The sequence below is a fragment of the Corapipo altera genome, unplaced genomic scaffold, assembly GCF_003945725.1.
Source record: "Corapipo altera isolate COAL_440 unplaced genomic scaffold, ASM394572v1 23, whole genome shotgun sequence".
Taxonomy (NCBI): domain Eukaryota; kingdom Metazoa; phylum Chordata; class Aves; order Passeriformes; family Pipridae; genus Corapipo; species Corapipo altera.
This window is the reverse complement of record NW_020884878.1, coordinates 12421464-12442781: the sequence shown is the minus strand read 5'-3', so window position 1 is coordinate 12442781 and position 21318 is coordinate 12421464. Positions and strand designations below refer to the sequence as shown.

The 21318-nt window shown below is 42.3% G+C and overlaps 1 protein-coding gene across 1 annotated transcript in view; it reads left to right on the top strand.

Annotated features, from left to right (window-relative positions):
- Positions 1–5762: 5762 nt before the first annotated feature.
- The window catches only part of KCNK13 (potassium two pore domain channel subfamily K member 13), a 52099-nt gene continuing 36543 nt past the window's right edge, over positions 5763–21318 (top strand). The window contains exon 1 of the mRNA XM_027638133.1: positions 5763–6438. Within this exon, the coding sequence (XP_027493934.1) occupies positions 6096–6438 (343 nt within the window). The 5' untranslated portion in view covers positions 5763–6095. The remainder of the gene's footprint in view (positions 6439–21318) is intronic.

The window sequence follows — 21318 nt, the reverse complement described above, 5'->3', positions numbered from 1 at the left end:
TGAGTGAGGATCAGAGTGCTGCTGGGATGTCCATGGAACAGATAGGAAGATTGCTTTTGCTTTCACCTTTCCTCATTTCTGTATGCAGACTCTTTACTGTTCATGCTACATGCAGAAGCTGTTTGATTCTGTCCCTGATGAGCCTGAAAAGACAGAGATCAGGGAAGGCAACTTGGAAATGGAGTGCTGTGCTCTAAAAACTGAGATAGCAACTTCATTGTTGGACTTTCTTTTTAACAGTGTTACTATTTTAATAATTTTCATCCTGTGAGAATTAGAGAAGTTCTCCAAGTAGGAAGATGTCTTTACATGAGGAAAGCTTTAAGAGCTCTAGAAGGTTGGCTAACAAGTGGTTGGCATTTTTCCTGAATTTGTGAAGGATGTGATTTATTAATGTTACATACATGAGTATTTCTGGTTTTGTCATAGAATGGTTTGACCACCTCTGAGGCATTCCTGGTAAATTCCAGCTGGAATCTGTCAGTGTCCAGGAACTTGGTGTGATTTAACTTCAGCTCTTCAAGGCTCAGATTAATGAAAGTGTCAGAAGATCATTCCAAAGTCTGCCTTTGGGGACAAATAAACCAAGTGATCAGTTCCAGTAGGAAAACACTCAGGAAATTTTTCCAACAAAGAGCCGTGACCCAAAGCAACTTGGGCTGTGGAATAAGCCTGGAAGTGAGGCAGTGCTGAGTGGCAGAGGGGGGAAAGAAGAGTGAAGGCGAGGGGTTTGTTTTGTTGGACAGTATGTGGTGTGAGTCTAATGGTTCAAATAAAGGTTGAGTTTGGTTGAAAATGACATGTGTGTAGTTCTGTTTCAACTGTTTAAACAATTCTCTTCCAAAAAAACAAGGAAAACCTGTTTTGAAAAAAACCTGTCCAAAGATAACTAAAACTCCAAGGTGGCAACAGTCTTTTGCAGCCAGTCCTATGCAACCCAAACTGAGCTGCACTTCAGTACGCACTGGAGCTGGACAGAAGGCTCTTGAGAAAACCTTTGGCCAGAAAATGTTATTTAATAAGAATTTTCTAGACCTGCATGCTCTCGGGTACCAGAGCACACTTAAAAACACTTCTTGATTGTCCAAATTTTAATTTTTTTTCTTGTCAGAGTATTTTTAAATTATATATTTCATACCACCCTAATAAATGTTTTGTTTCATACTCTGGGTACCCAATGCGTGTGTTTGACAAAAGCTAGAATGGAGATGTAATGTTCTTTATGGTGCTAGATGCTGCCTAATCCCACAGATATTTCTGCTGACATCAATAAAGTTGCTGACATTCTACAGCTGTGGAATTAATCAGTGCCCCAGGATGTCAGAATTTTAGCCAAACACTGACAGTGGTCACACCATTCCCTCTCTCTTACCTCTGAGTTTCTTTTAATCTGAGCAACTGTAACTGGCATCCTGAAGGGCAAAGAAAGAAACTGGAAAGTACTGGAGACTGAAAGGAGCTGAGTAAGTTCAGAGAACTAAGTTCCCATGTTAATCTCCAGTTTTTCTATCCTTGGCTTATCTTCTTTTTGTAATATACTTTTCTGCTTCACTGTTTATCAAAAATTTATCACTACTCAAACTAATTCCTGATTACTGCTCTCTAAATATGTTCGTAGTGCTTTCAAGGTATTGTGATTCCATTGTATTAATCAACGTAAAAGTTCATCATTTAGTTGAAAGTATTTTCCACCGTTTAGGATGGAGGAATGCTTGGAGGCTCCTGAAGTCTTTTGCCAACTTTTTTTGTGACTCTGTTCTGTCTTTAAACAAGTTGATTTGTGTGTCTTAGTTCTCCCTTAACTGCAAATTATTGCCTCTGAATTGTGGTTGGTTGGTCAGCAGTTTGAGAAACTAAGCTGTCAGCCCCACAGTGGTTTTCTTACCTGTTGAAATGATGGAAGATAAACAGCATGCAAGTGCAAAGTGACTTCCAAAAGTGGAAGTTGTTCTTGAGGACAGCTCTTTAAGAGCCCTTTATAGGGGCTTCTAAGCCCTGTCTATCTCTGCCTCACTTTTCCAATTGTAGAAATTAATTTGTAAATACTTTCAAATAAAAGTGCCCCTATAGGGTGTTCCCTAACTATAAATGAACTATTGTCTTCCCCAAGAGGGCTAGAATGCCACTTTTCAGCAACTGAAGTAAAAGATGGAAAAAGTTTTCACATTTCTCATTTTTTGAAAATCTGTTTTATATAGCCAGGTTCAGCCATCTTATCTGCTAAGTGCCTTCTGGTTTGTGAAGGCAAGGAGCAGCAGTGTGCCCAGGTGGCCCGGAGAGCCAGTGGCATTCTGGCTTGTACCAGAAATAGTGTGGCCAGCAGGACCAGGGCAGTGATTGTCCCCCTGTACTCAGCACTGGTGAGGCCACACCTCGAACCTGATGTCCAGTTCTGGGCCCCTCACTGCAAGACAGACCTTGAGGTGCTGGAGTATGTCCAGAGAAGGACAACAGAGCTGGTGAAGGGTCTGGAGCACAAATCTTATGAGGAGCAGGGGAGGGAGCTGGGGGTGTTTAGCCTGGAGAAAAGGAGGCTCAGGGGGAAACATATCACTGTCTGCAACTACCTGAAAGGAGGTTGTAGCAAGGTAGGGGTTGGTCTCTTTTCCCACGTAACAAGTGACAGGACAAGAGGAAATGGCCTTAAGTTGCACCAGGTGAGGTTTAGATTGGATATTAGGAAAAAATCTTCACAGAGGGTTGTCAGGCACTGGAACAAACTGCTCAGGGAAGTGATGGAGTTAACATCCCTGGAGGTATTAAAAGATGCGTAGATGTAGCCCTTGGGATATGGTTTACTGGTGGACTTGGTAGTGTTAGGTTAATGATTGTGGCTTGGACTAAATGATCTCAAGGTCTTCTCCAAGCTAAATAATTCCATAATTCCCTATTTCATATTCCTGCTCCTCTAGCAGAATGTTTCATTATGTATAAAGTTTGCTCAGGAGTATATTTCAGCTCTCCCATAGCTCCTCCCAAGATAATTAGTGATTTTTGGTTAAGTGTACCAGCTAATCACTTCCAAAGGAGATCTCTAATTAAAAAGTACTGACCCTATGAAAGAGTGAGAGTAACTAAATCCCTGCATGAGTCTTCCAAATAATTTGATGATGCATTAATAATAATTCTATTCTGACCAGACATTTGTTGGTAATCATTACTAGTGACTGTAGCTTTCTTAATTACAGGGTTGTCATTCAATATTATCAACAGAATGAGTAAGTACATTGATTTTTTTTTCCTATTATTTTATAATGGTGCTAAGATTCACCACCACCAATCTGTTGTCACTAAATGCCCGCACACACAGACACCGGGGAGCAGTGAGCTTGTGGTGCTGAGGGGTAGGACAGACATAGCAGGTTTCCTGGTAATGATGCCACAAGTGGCTGTATTGAGGTTAATGGCAATGCTTTCAGGGCTCAGGCTCTCAAGATGCGAACTTAGCTTTGGGGTTAATTTAAATATCAGCAACACATTTAACAACTTTTTTTACCTGAAACTAAAAGATTAGTTTTATTTTTTAGCTTATGCCAGTGAACACATTGCATTTCTTTATTCAGCCTTGCTTAAACACTCTGAATGGGTGACTGCATCATTACACTATTTGTGCTCTCCACACACTCCAGTTTTTCCAGGTACCTACCCAAGAGCAATGGAAATGGTGACCTTTGTTACAAGAAAGTGTTCTTTAGAGTAAGTACCTTAATTAAAACAGGGGAATAAAGGAAGAAAAGGAGCTTAAAACAACAAAAGGTGCCACGCCTTTGATATTTGCCAGCCTCTTCTCATTTTCTTCTTCAGGATTCCAGTCAATATTAACTCGCTCTTGGTCTATTGCTTAAAAAGCCACTTTTTTGAAAGATGATTAAATCACTGCATATCCTTCATAGTGTTTTTGTTTGGTGAAGATCAAATTTGACAAATTAAGGGAACTTGCAACTTTTGATGACCAGTGACAGTAGTAAACTTCATTGTCTTTCAAAACTGTGCCAGATGGTTTTACCTGCATTAATGTGATAACTCCCTCTATGCCCAAGATTAACTATTCCACACTAACAAAATAATATTGAATAATTTTCTTTGGATAATCCTTAGGATAGTGTGATTGTTATTCACATTCCCTTGGGCAATCACATTGACGTCATGGTTGCAAACAGTTAAAGGCTCCTTTTCCCACTGTGCTAATCCAAGCCACTCTAGAACAGCTTTCATGGGTGGAAATTTCAGTGTGGACTGAGGGTGCTCACTCAGTTCTGCTGCCTACGCTGGCTGATTGAGTTCTGTCTTCTTTCTGGATGGCAAAGACTGGCAAAGCAAGGAAGTATAGGTTGGAGGTTTTTTACTCTAATAGGAACTATTAATAATTTTAAAGATATACCAGCACTTTTTATGGAAGCATGTGGTTACCTTTAGCACTTGTCACAGAGTCTGGTTAATTTGACTGGCATCTCGTTTTTCTATTTTTCACTGTTTAGTGTTTTCCAGCATCGCTGCTAATTTTGATTGCCATATGTTAGTCTATACTGAAGACTAATGATGAGGGAATAAAAACTTGCAACCTGATGTACGTATGTATAACAACTAGGGCAAAAATGATGAGGACGCATGAATCCTATTCATCCTTGGCTGTTGGTTTACTGTGCAACATGAGGAAAGGACATGGCTTTTCCCCATCTGTGCCGCCCAAGCAGCTGTTGCCACGCAGCTGGTGATCCTATCCCAAACACTGGCAGAGAACTGCCCACAGTGCACCCCCGGGTCTTAGACCAATACCCAAATATATCTCAGGCTGTGAGACCATCAATGGCTCTTACAACCATTATCTACCATTGTGCGAGATTTCTAATTGCTAAGACCTTCATTGCCATTGCATTTTGACTGCAACATAATTAGAAAATAGAAATAGAAAAGAGGTGAAGGGGAGTAGATGTTACAGTAATAGCTCATTAACCTGATTTTAAAAAAATATATGTAGGTTGTCTTTCACTGGAAAGTGTTTATATACTAATATGTTTAACAGAGCTGAATTCTAGCCTCCAGTTATTTTAAAGTAGAATTCAGCACTGTACTAACTGCCAGATATTGCTGAGTTTAGCTTTTTCTTCTTGTAGTAAGAATATTTCCAGAAGATTTGGATCAAGAGCCCTTTGAACCTGCAAATAACGCCTTTTTAAACCACATTGCAGCTGGAGAGCTGCCTCTGTCTTCCCTTCACGACTTCCCTTTGACTGCCCAGCGCTGGAGGATGAAGACGTAACACCTTGTCGGGAAGGCGATGGATAACCAGATCTGTGGAGAAGGAGGTGCCCTCTTTTGGCAAAGGGCGGTAATTTTTATGGCTTTGATACTAGAGGCATATCACCGACCCAAGGGTTTTACTCCCGATCTCTCTAAGAGGCCCCGTTGCCTGGGGCGCTCCTCGGCCCCACGGCCGGGGCTGAGGACAGGCCGGGAGGGAAGGGGGAGCCCCTTGTCCCTGTGAGAGGTGGAGGCAGTGGGGCGGCCCGCCCTGCCAGCTGCTCTCCTGGAGCTCCGGGGACACCCTCGGGGACGGCGGCCGCGCCTCTGCCGTGGGCAGCGACCCTCGGGGGGGGGGGGGGGGGCGGAGGACACCGGCGGGGGCGCGACCCGGGCGGAGAAGCCCCGCGGCGGGGGAGGGCGGCTGGGCGACCTGGCGCGGATCCCGCCTCGCCCCCGCCACCAGGCAGGAGGCGCCTGGCGATGCCTGTCCCTGCGCCCCGCTCCGACGTGCTCGGGGCGGGGGCAGGAAGGGGATATGAAACTGGCGGGCACGAGAGCCCGGCGCGGCGGGCGGTGGGGCTGAGAGGCTCTGCGGGACGGGACGGGACGGGGACGGGCGGTTCCCTCGCCCGCAGGATGCGCTGCAGCCCGAAGCGCGTCCGCCGCGCCCTGCCCCCGGGGCGAAGGTGCCGGCCGGCTCCCCGGAGCGCTGCTCGCCGCCGCCGGGCTCCGCGGCGCCCGGAGCCCCACAGCCCCGCGCACGGCGGGCGGGCGGTGCCGTGATGCCCGGCGGCGGCAGCGGGGCCCCGACGTAGCGTGGCGGCGGGGAGCCCGGTCCCGCGGGGCGGAGGATGGCGTGTGGCGGCGGCTGCTGCTGCTCCTCCAGCGCGGGTCGCCTGAATGCGGACAACGCGCGGTTCCTCCTGCTGGCGGTGCTGATCCTGCTCTACATGCTGTGCGGCGCCGCCGTCTTCTCGGCCATCGAGCTGCCCACGGAGCGGGAGGCCAAGGAGCGCTGGGAGGAACGGCTGGAGAACTTTACCCGGCGCCACAACCTCAGCCGCGCCGAGCTCCGGCTCTTTCTCCGGGAGTACGAGGAGGCCAACGTGGCCGGCATCCGTGTCGATGACATCCGGCCCCGATGGGATTTCACCGGCGCTTTCTACTTCGTGGGCACCGTCGTTTCCACTATCGGTGAGCGGCGGGACGCGCTGGCGGCAGCGGCGGGACGCGCTGGCGGCAGCGGCGGGACGGGCGGGGACCGGGGCGGCGGTGTCGAGGCCAGGGCGGGGGGGCCGGGGATGCGCAGCCCCTTTCCTCCTCCCCAGCTCCCAGGCTCACAGCAGGCTCCTGCCGGTGCCGGGCATGTTTCTGTCTCCTCGCTGCTCCTTTTTTGCCTTCTCCTGTCAAAGAGGCGCTGCCGCGGTCGCACCACGCTTGCGGGAAGCGCTCGCCTCTGGGAGCGCCCCCGGAGCCCCGGGCAGCACCGGCTGGCGCTGGGGGTCGTGCTCCGGGCGGGCGGGGCAGCGGACACCACACTACTCCCCTCACCCGTCACTTGCCTGCGCGGAACAACTTGTCCGGGATGCGGTGGCAGACTTTGTGAGAGAGATCAGCACATCCAAAGCTGAAAGCTCTAAACGATCGCTGTATGTCTTTAAATTCTGGGAAATCTTATAGCAAATCTTAGATCTGGACGTAGGTTGTTTCATAGGCTGTAAGATCAGAAGGGCCCTTTCTGAGGATTATCTGGTTCTAACAAGAACCATGAAACAGATTTTATGGTGTCCAGCTGCAAAGCGTGCAACTTGGAAAGGCTGGGTTTCAAACCACTTGGTTTTTTGCTCTTCAGGCTCTCTGAGGCAGAACCATCAAGTCAGTGGGCACAGCTTATTTATTTATAATAAATAAATAAACCCAAGTTTATTCTGACTGAAGGAGCCTTCCGAGGAAGGTGATATTGAATAGAAATTCCTAGGGGTCTGACAGGTGTACATTAAGATTAAAAGGGATAGCACCAGGAACTGACATAAGCACCCCAGGGAGCCCATGGGTGTCAACAGAAAGGCTTCATTCAAGCAGCTGCAGACAGCTAAAAGCCTTGTTAAAATGGAGCTCGCTTTAGTTAAAACAGGCAGTCTGTGTGCAGTTACCACTGTGACAAATGGGGTCACTAAATCTTAGTAATGGTATATCCAGTTCACATTAGACTCCCTCCACAAGTGAAACGCACACTGAAGTGTGAATGTTTAATCCCCAACAGCAATTCTTCAGGAAATCTCTATTAACAGTTTTTTCCTGAAGAGCAGTTTAGAGATGCCTTGCTTTTTGTGGTATGTGTGAGAGTTTGTGCTGTCCTGCAGCACACTCCTCCCTAATACTGACTTTTTTAGGTCTGGGGTTATTCTGTTGTTAAAGGTGTCATTGATTTGGTTTAATATTTCCTCAGGGCCTCAAGATTGAGTGTTTTGTGTTTTTAGACCTATAGGACGCAAGAACTATGCTTCGCTGTTCTGCTGAACTGGTGAATTAGAGTAACTTATAACATTGTGAAGCCCGTTTTTGTGAATGTCTGTAATTTGTTTGCCACTGTAACATCTCCCTTAAAGCATGCTTCTTGTATGATCAAAATAAAATGTTTATACTGACCTTTGCTACAGCCATAAAATCATATAAAGAGCCAGGATCAGATCTCAAAAGTCCACCTTGTTTTGCTGTGTTCCTAGAAGAGGTCAGTTATATGTGACTTCTTTTTTTGTGATAGCTGTTGTCCAAGCTGCCATTTCATACCTGCACTGCTGGAAATTCCTCAACTTCCACAAGGAATTCAGCCTTGTCCATTATTACTCTGAGGTTTTCCTGATGTCTACCTTACTGCAGTTCAGTGACTTGCATTATTTTTGTCTTGCCATCCTTCATACCCAGAGAATGACCTCTTAGGTACTCAAAGACCATTGTCAATGTGTCCCTTCAGTCTTCTCTCAATTCAGAAACCACAGTTGTAACCCCCTTTTCCAGTGATGCAGTTGTTTCTCACATGTATTAGCTGATGTTAATAGTTCTACATTAATATATGTCTTCTATAAATGAGATTGGTAAGGAGAGAAGTGTATCTGTGGTGTTACTAACTGTAGTTGCTCACAAACACAAGTATCCATTTATCCACTCACACTTTTTGGTAATTTCTCTGGCTTGCTGATTTCCATTGCCCCCATTTTACAGCTCCATCAGTGTTTCTGCAGAAAAGTCCTCAAGACTCCTTTTTCCTTCAGACTCTGTATGGTCTGTAGCCTTTGGCAATTTACACTCTTTCCCTTCTTTTTACCTGACATTGCTTTTTAAAGTCTTATCAATGGTGGCACTTTCTCAATGTGTTTTATGAATTGCATCATTCTTTCTTAATCCACTCAGTGTCATTGCACACTTTCATCATATCAATGGTGACAGGACCCAAGGAAATGGCCTGAAGTTGTGTCGGGGAAAGTTTGGGTTGGATATTAGAAAAAGGTTCCTTACCCAGAGGGTGGTCAGGCACTGAACAGGCTCCCCAGAGAAGTGGTCACAGCACCAAGCCTGACAGAGTTCAAGAAGCATTGGGACAATACTCTCGGGCACATGGTGCGACTCTTGGGGATGGTCCTGTGCTTGGGAAGGTGCCTCAGGAGAGGTATCTCTAGAGCAAAAGGCTTTTTAGGGAAGTTACAGGTAAACTGAGGCCATTTACTTTCCTTACAGAGACTAACAAGTAGTTGTCAACTCAAATTGTAATTGCCATCAACCTAGGACTGCATCTGTTAATAAACTAGAACATTCCCCACCCTTGAAAGACAAGCTTAATTCAATGGTTCACTCTTAAATTTACTGAAAGCTTTCTGTAATATATGACAGATCTGTATAAAGCGAAGATGTACGGAAAACGTGAAAAAGAGAACGTTGGTTATAATGACAGGGTTGTCACCAGTCTTTGCTATATGCAGAACAGAGTAGAAATCTTAAATAAAGCAAACCATGTAATAAAAAGGAACTATAAAACTAAATCAACCTGGAAATCTTGCTTTTAGAAGCAAGATCTAAAAAAGGTACAGGTGTGATATCCTAGCATGTTCTCTCTCAGACACTGGTTAAAATACAAGTTAAACCACATGGTTGTAACCCACAAGGTTAGGGGAAAGGCCAGGTCAGTTCTCACACAGAAATTTTCTTACTTCTACTTGTGTCAGAGTCTTTAAGTCATCCAGTTTTACAGAAGGTATCTGAAGTAGGGGCACAAATACAGGTGATCACAGAGGATTCTATGAAGCCCTGGAAACAGCATACGAGCCTACATACCAAGTCCAAAACCCTCTACTCAGCGCAGGTGGTCAAACGCTTCTGACAGATAAAACCTCCATTCTGAATCGATGGTCTGAACACTTTCAGACTCTCTTCAGCACTAGCTGTGTAGTCCAAGACTCAACTATTCAGTCCATCACACAACAACTGGTGAAATACAAATTGGATACTGCCCCCACTTTAGGAGAAACCCTCAAGGCCATACAGGAGGTAAAAATTGACAAGGCAGCTGGGATTGATGGAATTCCACCTGAAGTCTGGAAACGTGAGGGCCTTGCACTCCATGCCAAATTTCACAAGTTTGTGGTGCGCTGTTGGGAACTAGGTGAACTACCATCAGACCTTCGAGATGCAGTCATCATCACCTTGTATAAGAAGAAAGGAATTAAATGAGACTATTCAAATTACCATGGTATTACTCTGCTCACCATTGCTGGCAAAATCCTGGCAAGAATACTCTTGAACAGACTAATACCCGCTATAGCAGAAGGAATTCTACCTGAAAGCCAGTGTGGTTTCAGAGCCAACAGGAGCACCACAGACATGATATTTGTTCTCAGACAACTGCAGGAGAAGTGTAGGGAACAGAACAAAGGTCTCTATGTAACCTTTGTTGACCTTACCAAGGCTTTCGATACTGTGAGCAGAAAAGATCTATGGCAGATTTTGGAACATTTAGGTTGCCCCCTCAAGTTCCTTAAAATGATCATCTCACTCCATGAGGATCAGCACGGCTAAGTCAGATATGGCAATGCACTTTCTGAGCCCTTTCTAATAAAGAATGGCGTGAAACAAGGCTGTGTTCTCGCTTCTGCCCTATTCACAGTCTTTTTCAGCATGATGCTCCAAAGGGCCATGGCAGACCTCGATGATCAGGACGGTATCTACATTTGATATCGTACTGATGGAAGCCTTTTCAACCTAAGGCGACTGAAGGCCCACACTAAGACCTTAAACCATCTTGTCCGGGAGCTGCTTTATGTTGATGACGCCGCCCTTGTTGCCCACACAGAAGCAGCCCTGCAGCGTTTAACATCCTGCTTTGCAGACGCTGCTGAACTCTTTGGGCTGGAAGTCAGTTTAAAGAAGACAGAGGTTCTCCATCAACCTGCACCTCAGGAAGTCTTCCATCATCACCATTGGCCAATCAGAGCTCAAATCAGTCCAGCAGTTTAATTACCTCGGTAGCCTCATCTCCTCGGATGGTAAGATTGACGGGGAGATAGACAACAGGTTAGCAAAGGCATATAGTGCTTTTGGAAGGCTTCATGAAAGAGTCTGGCGAAATAAACACTTGAAGAAAAGTACAAAGATCAGTGTTTACAGAGCCATTGTGTTGTCTACTCTCTTATACGGATCTGAATCATGGGTCATCTACTGCCACCGCCTGCGACTCGTAGAACGCTTCCATCAACGCTGTCTCTGCACAATCCTAAACATCCACTGGTCAGATTATGTGACTAATACATCTGTTCTAGAACAAGCAGCAATCACAAGTATTGAGGCCATGTTGCTGAGAACACAGCTGTGCTGGGCAGGACACGTCTCCAGGATGAAGGACCACCACCTCTCTAAGATCTTGCTCTGTGGTGAACTTGCCACCGGCTGCCGCATGAGAGGAGCCCCAAAGAGAAGATACAAGGACTCCCTGAAACAACATCTCAGCCTTGGCCATATTGATCGACATAACTGGTCTACTCTGGCCTCAAATCAGTAGGTCTGGAGACACGCCATCTATAACGCTGCTAATGCTTTTGAGAAAGCACGCAGGATCACTCTCGAGGAGAAAAGACAGTGCAGAAAGATTTGTCTCTTGCAGAATATACCCCCTAAGGAGTCTTTCTACTGTGCCTTTTGCAATCAAACATGTCTATCTCGTGTTGGCCTTTTTAGCCACCAGCATGCTTGTAACAAATGTGGGTAGAGCCCTCCCCAGACCTTCGTTCACGAAGCCCAGCCATGATGATGATGATGATCTGAAGTAAGTCAGATGAATTAATATGTTCTAATGTGCCTATTCCGCTTCCCTGACTGGAATAAAGCAACTGATATGCCGAGTACAAAGGTTGATATTTATACTAGTGTTGAAATTTAGTTGAAATAAATCCCACCTTACCAACCTACAGATGGGCACCCAGGCAGTAGCAGAACCAGATCAACACACCACTGCTGACAACACAACTCTAACGTCTCTGCCACAGGTTCTCTCACTCTCTTAAATGAGATCTGTGCTCTGTAAAGGAAATAATGTTAGTGGTTACACCTTCTCAAAAGATTGGAATTAGTTCTTTTTGTGAGGAGTTGGCATTCTCCAGGGCATGATTTTATCATAATAGGGCATTTCTCTGTTTACAGGTGTATGTGCTGGGAGTGGAGCACAAGTTCTCTACCAAGTTTTTGAAACATATAAGCAACTTTAGAAAAAGCTTTCTGGATTTGAATTTAACCTAAGAAGTGTAGAAGGCAACTTCTGTGACCACAGAGTGGCAGAGTTCATTAGTCTTTAAAGGAGAAAGTACAGGAAAACAGGGGATTTTGAGAACAAAACTGTCAATAAAGAGAAATTTGCAATTTGGAATCTCAGAGGAACCAAAACTAAAGAAGGCAGGCCATCAGTTTTCTGGACAACAGATGTGAATGATGCTGGCTCACGGGATCCAAATGTGAAATGTAAAAGGACAGGAGATGTAATAAAAGACACACGTGTCTAAATTTTAACTTAGTTGTTGTTTTCTGTCACAAGAAGGAAGCATATAGAGAATGGGTAGAAAATTAGATCAGTGAAGACAAATAAAAGGCATAATATGGAAATACAGGGAACAAATACAAAATGATGGTATTAGCAAGGGGTGTCAAGGGTTATGTGAACTGATTCATCAGCACAATACTGGTGAAAAAGACCAAGAAAAACATTGGTTTGCTGTATAGAAAAGAGGAAGAGCTCTCAACAAATGATTCCAAGGAGGCTGAAATGTTTAATGGCTTTTTCTGCATCAGTCTTCTGAAAAGGTCAACTCTGAAGTAATGTGTGGTACAATTAACACTTGTGAGAAAGAGGAAAGTAAAAGAACAGGTTAGAATCCCTAAATCTGTCAGACCTTTTCAAATCATTTAGACCAAATCAACTGCATTCTACAGTATTCAAAGAAATTACTAAAACAATAAGGAGCACCTTGGCAACTTATGGAAGGGGCTGAAATTCTGGGTGACTTAAAATGACAAGCATTTTGCCAGTCTTTGAAAAATGGATGATGGAAGGAAGGAATTTTCAAAGAATAGGCTTAAATTGCAACAAAGAAGATTCAGGTTGTATAAGAAAAAAAGTTTCCTAAGTGAAGTGAAGCAATTGTACAGTCTCCCTAGGAGTGCCATAGAGACTTTATCCAGAGTCCCTTATGCTCAGGTTAATCAGGCACCCCAAAAGAATTACAATGTTCAATTATGCTGCCCTGTTTAGTATACATCTCAAATTAAATAAACTTTAAACCAACCCAAAATAGAACTGATCATGGAATGAGAAGCGCTTACTTAATTAAAGCAATGAGATCAGATATAACAATAACTGCTGCTGGAAGGAAAAAAAAAACTGGATAGAAAAATAGTCATCAAAAAAGCAGCTAAAAATAAACAGAATGTTACTTTAAAGAACTTAGTCCTGCAAGGAGCTTTGCTGGAAGTCTGTGTTTTGGCAGATGTAATTAGCTGTACCTCCCTCTGCTTGTGTTTCATACAGTGGTATGTTTTGGAGACAAAGAGCATGAGGAAAGTACTCCTATTGTCCTTTTTTTGCACAAAGCACTGCTGAAAATGGAACATAGTCCTTCGGTTGGTGCGCAGCAGGGACCTTTGTAGGAGCTCTGTGTACCTGAAGGAAATGTTGCCAGTTCACCAGGTGGACAATTGGAAGGAGTCTCCATCCCCAGGCTATTCCACTGCAGCCCTTTGCAGAGAGGGGAGGAGATGAGGAGAGCATCGTGCTCATGGCTGCCTTTGCAGCTCCCTGGCAGACTGAGCATACAAACACTGGGCCAAGGAAAGCTCCAGTAGGTGCTGGATTTCTCCAGATGGGCCAACTGGAGAATGGGTCCATTCTCCAGCCAGGCTGCTCTCAGCCTATGCACATTGTGAACTGATATCGCTGCTAAAATTCTACTTTGTCTACCTAATACTTACTTCTAAGGCGTCTATAATTTTCCCAGCCAGAAATTCCCTGAGGAGCATATGCTGCAGGCTGAACTGGAGATAGTTTATGTACTGCAGCACTCAGCAAGTGAGGTTTTCTGACTGGAACAGTGACACGTGCAATGCTAAGTTTTCCTATTTCCTGGAGGAAAAATTGCTCTTTTAATCGAAAGCAGAAGCGGAATCAGGGCTGAGAACAGTAGACGTACCATGAAGTGGGATAAGTTGGATGAAGAAAAGAAAAACACTAATTTAAAGAAATTACTGGCTGGTTATAGGAGCAGTCTTAGTTTGTCCAGTGAATGAATTCTAGGAATAAAGATGGTCTGGGTATGCTGAATAGTTAAAAAAAAAGAGAGAAACTATGTTGACTTAAGTGATTAATAACTAGTCAGTTCAAGAAATGATTTATATTATAGTTATTAATATAAAATAATTATTTTGACTTGGATTAAGCCACATATACAAAGAAGGAGAAATTTGTCCTAAATTAAATCATAAATGCTGGGGAAAGGTTTACAGACTTGAATTCCAGCATTAAACTAACTGTCTTAACTGATTTAGAATAATTTGGTCAAGATATAAAATACTGGAAATAAAGGCTTTGTTGCTATTTATGTTTACTTATGGATAGCACTGTTTGCTCAGTGGAATTATTTCAACTGTTAAAGTGAAGCATTTGTTCAGGTGACTGATACACTAACAGTTAGTATATTAAAGCTTTTTCAGCGTGGTAAAATACTTTGAAACAGAATCGTTTCAATATTAAAAATTAAAAAAATAATTTTGTATATGAATGGTGAAATATCTTTTAAATATTATTCTGTAATTTAGATTGCCAGAAGATATATTTAGGATTATAACATTGCAATTTTTATAGCATTCGTGAGACGTAAGTGTTCCACTGATTTCACACTGCCATCCCTGAAGACAGAATATGGTTTGTGAAAATGTTTCAGTCTTCTTGACTTGTGAAAATTCAGTATATCAGTAGGTGCTGTTGATTGCAAATATAGCCCAGGCTTTTTGCAACCTCAAACCAATTTTGAGTTTGAGGTGGTTTTGTTCTCACAATGAGAATGTTAATAAGACCTTGTGTGATTTTATTCGCACAAAAATAATCATACCTATTTTAAGTGTGATAGTTTTTAATAGAAAATGGTTCTGCTGATAATCTGATAGTCATCAGTTATTAGAAAACAAAAGAAGTGGCAAGTATATATTCCTTCAGAGTAAAACTGTTAACATTGTAAAAAAAACCCCAAGTAGTAGCAAAAGATTGAATTTAAAAGTACTAAAGATACAGACTAAAAAAAAGTTTTCTATTTTGAACATAAATTTGCATCCATTTTGTACTTTTCTGCAACACTCTTTTGCAGTAATTAGTTGGAACTTCACAACAACAGCTGTCCAGCCTTCTTGCTAAAATAGACTGTTCCTTGTGTACATCTGTGCTTGTGATTCTGTCATTCATGCCTGCCTGTATGGACAGCTGAGCTTTGTTCATTTTCTCTGGTAGAGGACAATGCTTGCCAAACAGGCATGATATTGAATTTTGTGTCCTTATGCACACAGATAAAGTAATTTGTATAGTCAAGCTTAAAAATCTTAAATAGCTTGGTTAGAGTGAAACCATGTTCCATGAATTGTTTTGAAAATAAGAAAATGTTATAATCCAGTTAGAAGCAGAAACTTTTTTTCTCCCTGAAGTTATTTCTGTAAAATATAAATAGAATAATGCTGTTAAGGTAGAATCTTCTCTTTAAAGGCAACTTTTCTTTCATATTGCAAATTAATTCCTTTTTTTAATATAACTTCCTTTTGTAGTCTTTCTACATCATATCTCTTTTCATTCCCTGTATGCTGTACACTGGAATCCGTTTTGCTGTTTATTCTAAGAAAAGTATTTTGTAATGGCCAGTTTCTCTTATTTTCTAAGTAGGAGTTAATTTTGTTACACAGGCTGCCCTTCTTCCTTTCATCTTTCATGTATAATGCTTTAAATAGGAATTCTCATCAAAGAACTAGAGTATACATCGTCCGTCTCAGGCTGCAATATTCCTATTTCCTCGAATCAGCAGATACAAGTTTGGATTGTGGATTAATGAGAAAGTCCTTAAGACTGTCCTATGTGCTCCAGGGAGCCTTACTGGCCATTCCCTCCTCTTTCACCACAAATTTAAATATGCTTGTGCTGAAGGAGATCTACCTTTCAGACAAGATGTAAACCAAAACCTTGTAACATTAGAACAGTCTTGGCACCTCTTTAAGGGTAAAACTTTATCCTTGCCTATATTTTAATTTGGATGCTCCTGGTACAGGTACAGAAAAGAAATTCTCCACATGTTTTCAGTAGGACACTATTCTGGCTGTTCTCTGATATCCTATGGGGATATAACTTTCAGAAGTTACAATATTGAAATATTGCAAAAGGAAATAAAACATTTACTCATGGGTGCCTTTTGTTACTCTCGAGGGCCATTAATGACAATTTCAAGGTTCCCCACATTTGTTTCTTCCAATTTGTTTGTCTAGAATCCAAAAAAGCAGAACAATAGGAGGTAGCATGTAACAGGCTTATCATAACAAAGTACTAAATATTTTGTAATTTATGCAGCTGAAGCTGCATTAAAAAAAAAAAAAACCTTTTCAAATTATCCTTTTATAAGGAGAAATGCTCCTATTAGTGATGGCTTTTCTCTGTTCCTCCCCCGAATGAATTATCTCCTCCTTCAAGAGCTAATTCAGGAGAGTACTGGGAAAAGAAATTAACTGGATAAGATTTTATTGAAGAAACTTTTGAACTGTTTTTCTGATGTGTTTAAAATTGAGCATGTAAATAACAAGATGGGTGAGTTTCCAATCAGTTTGAAAGCCATCTTTTGCACTGTACTTCTGTATAGATAGTGAAGTGTTTTGCTGCCCAAATCAAAGACAAAATACTAGTTTTGGAAATAAGATTTTATTGAGTCTACAGGTTTATGTCTTATCTTGGACGGCTGTTGCACTGATGAAATTGCAAATAATTTAAAGTTGGGGTTTTTTTAATCTTACCAGCATTCAAAGGAATAAATACTATGTTTCATACAACCTGCTGCAGAGCCTTCTCTCCCTAAGGAAAACATTGGTATGCCTCAAAATACACACAGAACAGATCTGCTTTGTTTACTAGGTGATTTTACAGTTATGTTTCATAACAGACTTGCACTTTTAAAATCAAATTTTGTTTCCATTGAATAAAACCCATCAAATATTATCCATTAATACCAGGTTATGTATTTGTTCTTCCCGAAGTTCTTTCCCATTATCTCTGAGGCTCATTAACCTAAACATGTCCTAGAAATCCTACTTTTAACCTTCTGTCCATGCTTAAAGGCAGAGCTGCAGTCATCTGGGTATCACCACACTTTTTAAAGAAGATGCCTGGGCAGCGAGCTGGCAGAAATGAGGAGGGGATGGCCAATAGTGATCAAGGCAACTTCAGAAAAAAAGCCCCTTGTAATGGGCTAGGAGGCAAGCAGGGGTTTAGGATGAGGATCACAAGCTTAGAGTCACCTGCTGAGCTTCACCAGCAGTGCAGGTACTCACTGCGCCTTGCTCAAACTGAAGTGATCCAGCTGTCTTTTAGTGCCACTGAATATTTTCCAGGCTAAATGCCTTTGTCCTTCATTCGCAGGTACTTCAGGTATTTTGAAGGCATGGGTTTGGATAGAGTGTTTTCAGTATAGACACTTGCCTTTCAACAATGATGCTGTGCTCCAAAATCTTCTGGCTTGCATGTTCCTGAACCATTAAATGGTGCACTTGGCAGTGTCAGGTTAGCAATTGGACTCAATGATCATAAAGGTCTTTTCAAACCAAAATAATTCCATTATTCTATAACCAGTCCTAAGATAGATTTTGTCCCTTACACATGACAATTAGAGCATTACAGAGGTACTTGTTCCTACAACATTTAATTTCTTTAGATTGACTTACAGCTTGAGGCTTTGTTGCTAACTGGCGTATCTGTAGTTCCTGAAGATGAAATACCTGTAATATAATGAAAGAATCCATTCATTGACAGTGTCTCTCCATTTATTTCACACAGGAAGTGCTATTCTTCTCACCATTTCAATGGGAAACATTTTAATCACTTAGAGCATATGTAGAAAATATTGTCACTTGGAGTAGGTACAGTTAGTGTTTTCTTTAACTGTGGCAAAGGCTTAAAATTTACGTAATTTCTTTGTAAACAAGAGCTGTGAACTTAAAACTTCATCTTCAACATGTATGGATAGGGATGGGACCCATCCTATGGCCTTTTTAAGAATTTCGTGAACCAGGAACTAATGTGAACATATTTCAGGTAAAAATGGCCTCTCTATATACATCACTTCTGTCTTGTCTCAGCTTCAGCCTGGCATTCCTGCTTGGAACCTTCTCCCAGGCTGTCCCAAGCATACTGGAAACCTTCCCAAGGATTAAAAAAATTATGCAGATTTCTGCACAGTTCTTGTCATGGAGATGTAGATCATGTTGTTGCAGCTGCACCATGAGTTCCTCTGACAGGACCAATCTTGATGGCAGAAAATTCTCCTCCAGCATAAGGAGTCACTCTGCTCTGAAACAACCAGATTGGTATTTAAGCAGCCACCAAAGTTGATGAGGAAAGGGCTCAACAAGTGCAATAACTATCACCGACTCTGCATACTTTTGGGGCATCCTTTGTCAGAGTCTCTTGTGCAATCCTAGCTGGAATTCAAAACTGCGCTGATTCAGTGGGGTCCCTGGGATGATCCATTCACACACACCCACACGCACCCATACTCACTCATACCCGCACCCCACCCAGTTGCTCAGGAGAAAATTCCCTTGCAGTAGAGCAATCTCTGATCATCTGGGGTGTAATTCTGAGCACACTAGGGTAGTGCTGGTTAGAATAAATTCACAAAAGTAGTGTTTTTTCATCTCTTTTTTTTTCTTTTCCTAAAGAAATGCATTATATCAGCATCACTTTCAGTTGCAAATGGATTATTTTTTCCATGACAGAGCATGTTTCATAAGAACAAAGTAATAGGAAGTAGCCTAAGTCAAGCAGGAAAATGAGTATCTAAAAGCATACAAAAATATAGACTCATTTTTCTACGTGTTTATTTGCTTCCATAGCTGTGAGATACAACAGTCTCATACCTAGAATTACCTCCCCAGCAGATTAAAGGAGGAGCATTGGCTAGTGTTTGCAATCCTGACAAAATCATGTCAACTTACGATAAAATGAATAATTTAAAAAAAAAAAAGCATAAAACACATTAAAGTGTTAGTTTGAGGTATCTTAGAGGTGACAGAGAATTAGGACCCGGTCAGCAGAGAGAGAAATGAAAGCAAGAAATACGGATAAACAGAAACGCTGCTCTAACTTCCATAAGCACTTCCCAACATATGCTCCAAGTGCAGGTCGGAGGTATAGCTGTCTGCAGCAAGGAGACTCTGGGTGTCAGAAGCCACATTTTGCCTTGCTATGATATTAGAAAGGTCAAGTGACTAAACTGTAAGTTAAAATAGCTGTGGAAGAAAGAAATAAATGTAAAGGGCTATGAATTTACAGGAAAACGATGAGTATGCACGGCAGAGGAGACTTGTCTGGTTGGGCTGAAACATTAAAATCACATCATTTATTAACCTTTCATCTTAATTGCATCTTGGTTAAAAATACAGTCCCTTTTTCTCCCCACTCCCTGCTGTTCTGATTCTTATCCTATCTACTAACTGGAGCTATGCCCAAGGAGCTGTGCCCAAACTATATAACTGGGAAAACTGAACCCTCATGCCATGGTTGATGCCTGTGATTTGTGAGAAGGAAGATACTCTCTTCAAAGCAGTATGTAGAAGTTCTTTGCTAATACTGGCTACTGTAAGAGTCTCCTGTAACCAGGGATGGGGGATATGTCTTACTGTTTCTCAGTATCCAGCCCACTAGTCCCCCACTACCTTGGAATTATGCCTCTTGTAGCTGAGGAAGGACTTGTTTCTGACAAAAATATTTTTTTCCTCATTCTTCAGTTCTATTCTGTAAGTCTTATTTTCCATGCAATACCTAGTGGGCTCTGGCCCTTTATTCTGCTGTAATGTTAAAATTATGGTGTCCAGATAACCAGCTACACAGAAGTGGGTATTAAGTCTCCTCCTGACAGCAGCTGAATTTCATCTTCTGACCTGGACGAATGAGTATTCCTCTTATTCCTCTTGTAAATCCAAACGTTTGGTCATCATTTTGTCTGCTCTTTAATGGTAAATTAGGCTGCAGAATATCTGTGACTTCATTTCTGCAATGCTACTGCTTAATACAGACTAACGTATAAAATGAGAATGTGTTTCTTAGCAGAACTGTTTACAAAGCAGATATTCTTTGAGAAAGGAGCTGGCTGGTAGTCACTAATTGGCCCAGTAAACCCCTTAACTCTGCAACTGTCCCGGGGCACAGCGTTGGTGCTCAGAGTGCAAGAGGACAGTTTGCAATTAGCACCATGTTCAAAGGAGTTACAGGGAGCAGGTGACCTAGTGGAGCTGTTCAGGCTCAAGATAATATTTGCACTGGGAGTCCAAAAGTTTCTACAGATCATATACAAAAGTTATCTGCAGGAATACTTCATTTTGTCATCATTTCTCAGAGTGACATGGAGCAGGCAGATATGTAGTGTCAGGGGTTTTGCATGCTGCCAAGTGCCCCAAGGACTCCACTTGCTGAATCTGAAAAAGAGTGGGTTTTGGAAAGTTTCTGGTATTGGGACAGTTGGACACTTTTCCTGGAGTAAGGGTAGTTTCTCCCCATGTCAAGAGGAGCCTAAGGAGTGCTGTGTGTCTGAGAGCTGCCAGCACAGCTGGGCTGTCATGAACCTCTGGCTCTGCAACAAACTCTTGCTTGGGCTTTTACTTGTCACCAGACAGCGCACAGAGCAGGGCTGTCTCTGAGACACACACAAGAAAACAGGGGGTTTTAGCAGACCACTAAGGAATATGGCTTCTCAATTGTCAAAATCCTGTTTCTGTTTTGGGAAAAATGTGTCAAAACCAAAATGTTTCCATGAATCACTTGGGTTTGAAGCTTTGTTATACTCCATGAAAAAATGTTTTGTTAGAAAATTCCTAGTTAATTCTACTACACAGAAACAATTAGAATATAAGTAATTTTCTTTCTTTGTTCCACTATTGTTTTTCACTTTTAAAAGATACCCTTTTTTTAAAATTAGAAACTAATCAAGCCTCTGGCAACAAGAGCTTTTCTTCAAGTCAAGTAACTATTATGGGACTTGGTAAGAAGGCAGTGTGTTCTGCCTGGTGAAGTTCATCTGTGGTGACCAACAGAATCTTACTTGAATACAGAGAAAACAAATTTTCTGTTCCATAGAGGATGTCAGAAGACTCTGCCTTAACCACAGAACTAAATTCAAATTCTCCTTGGCAAAAAACCAAACAGTGCTGATCAACAGGAACATAAGAAAGTGAAGTTGGCCTCCTCACCATTTCTAGGGCTTGTGCTCTTGCAGGGCTCTGACTCAGAGAACAGATCACTCAAACCAG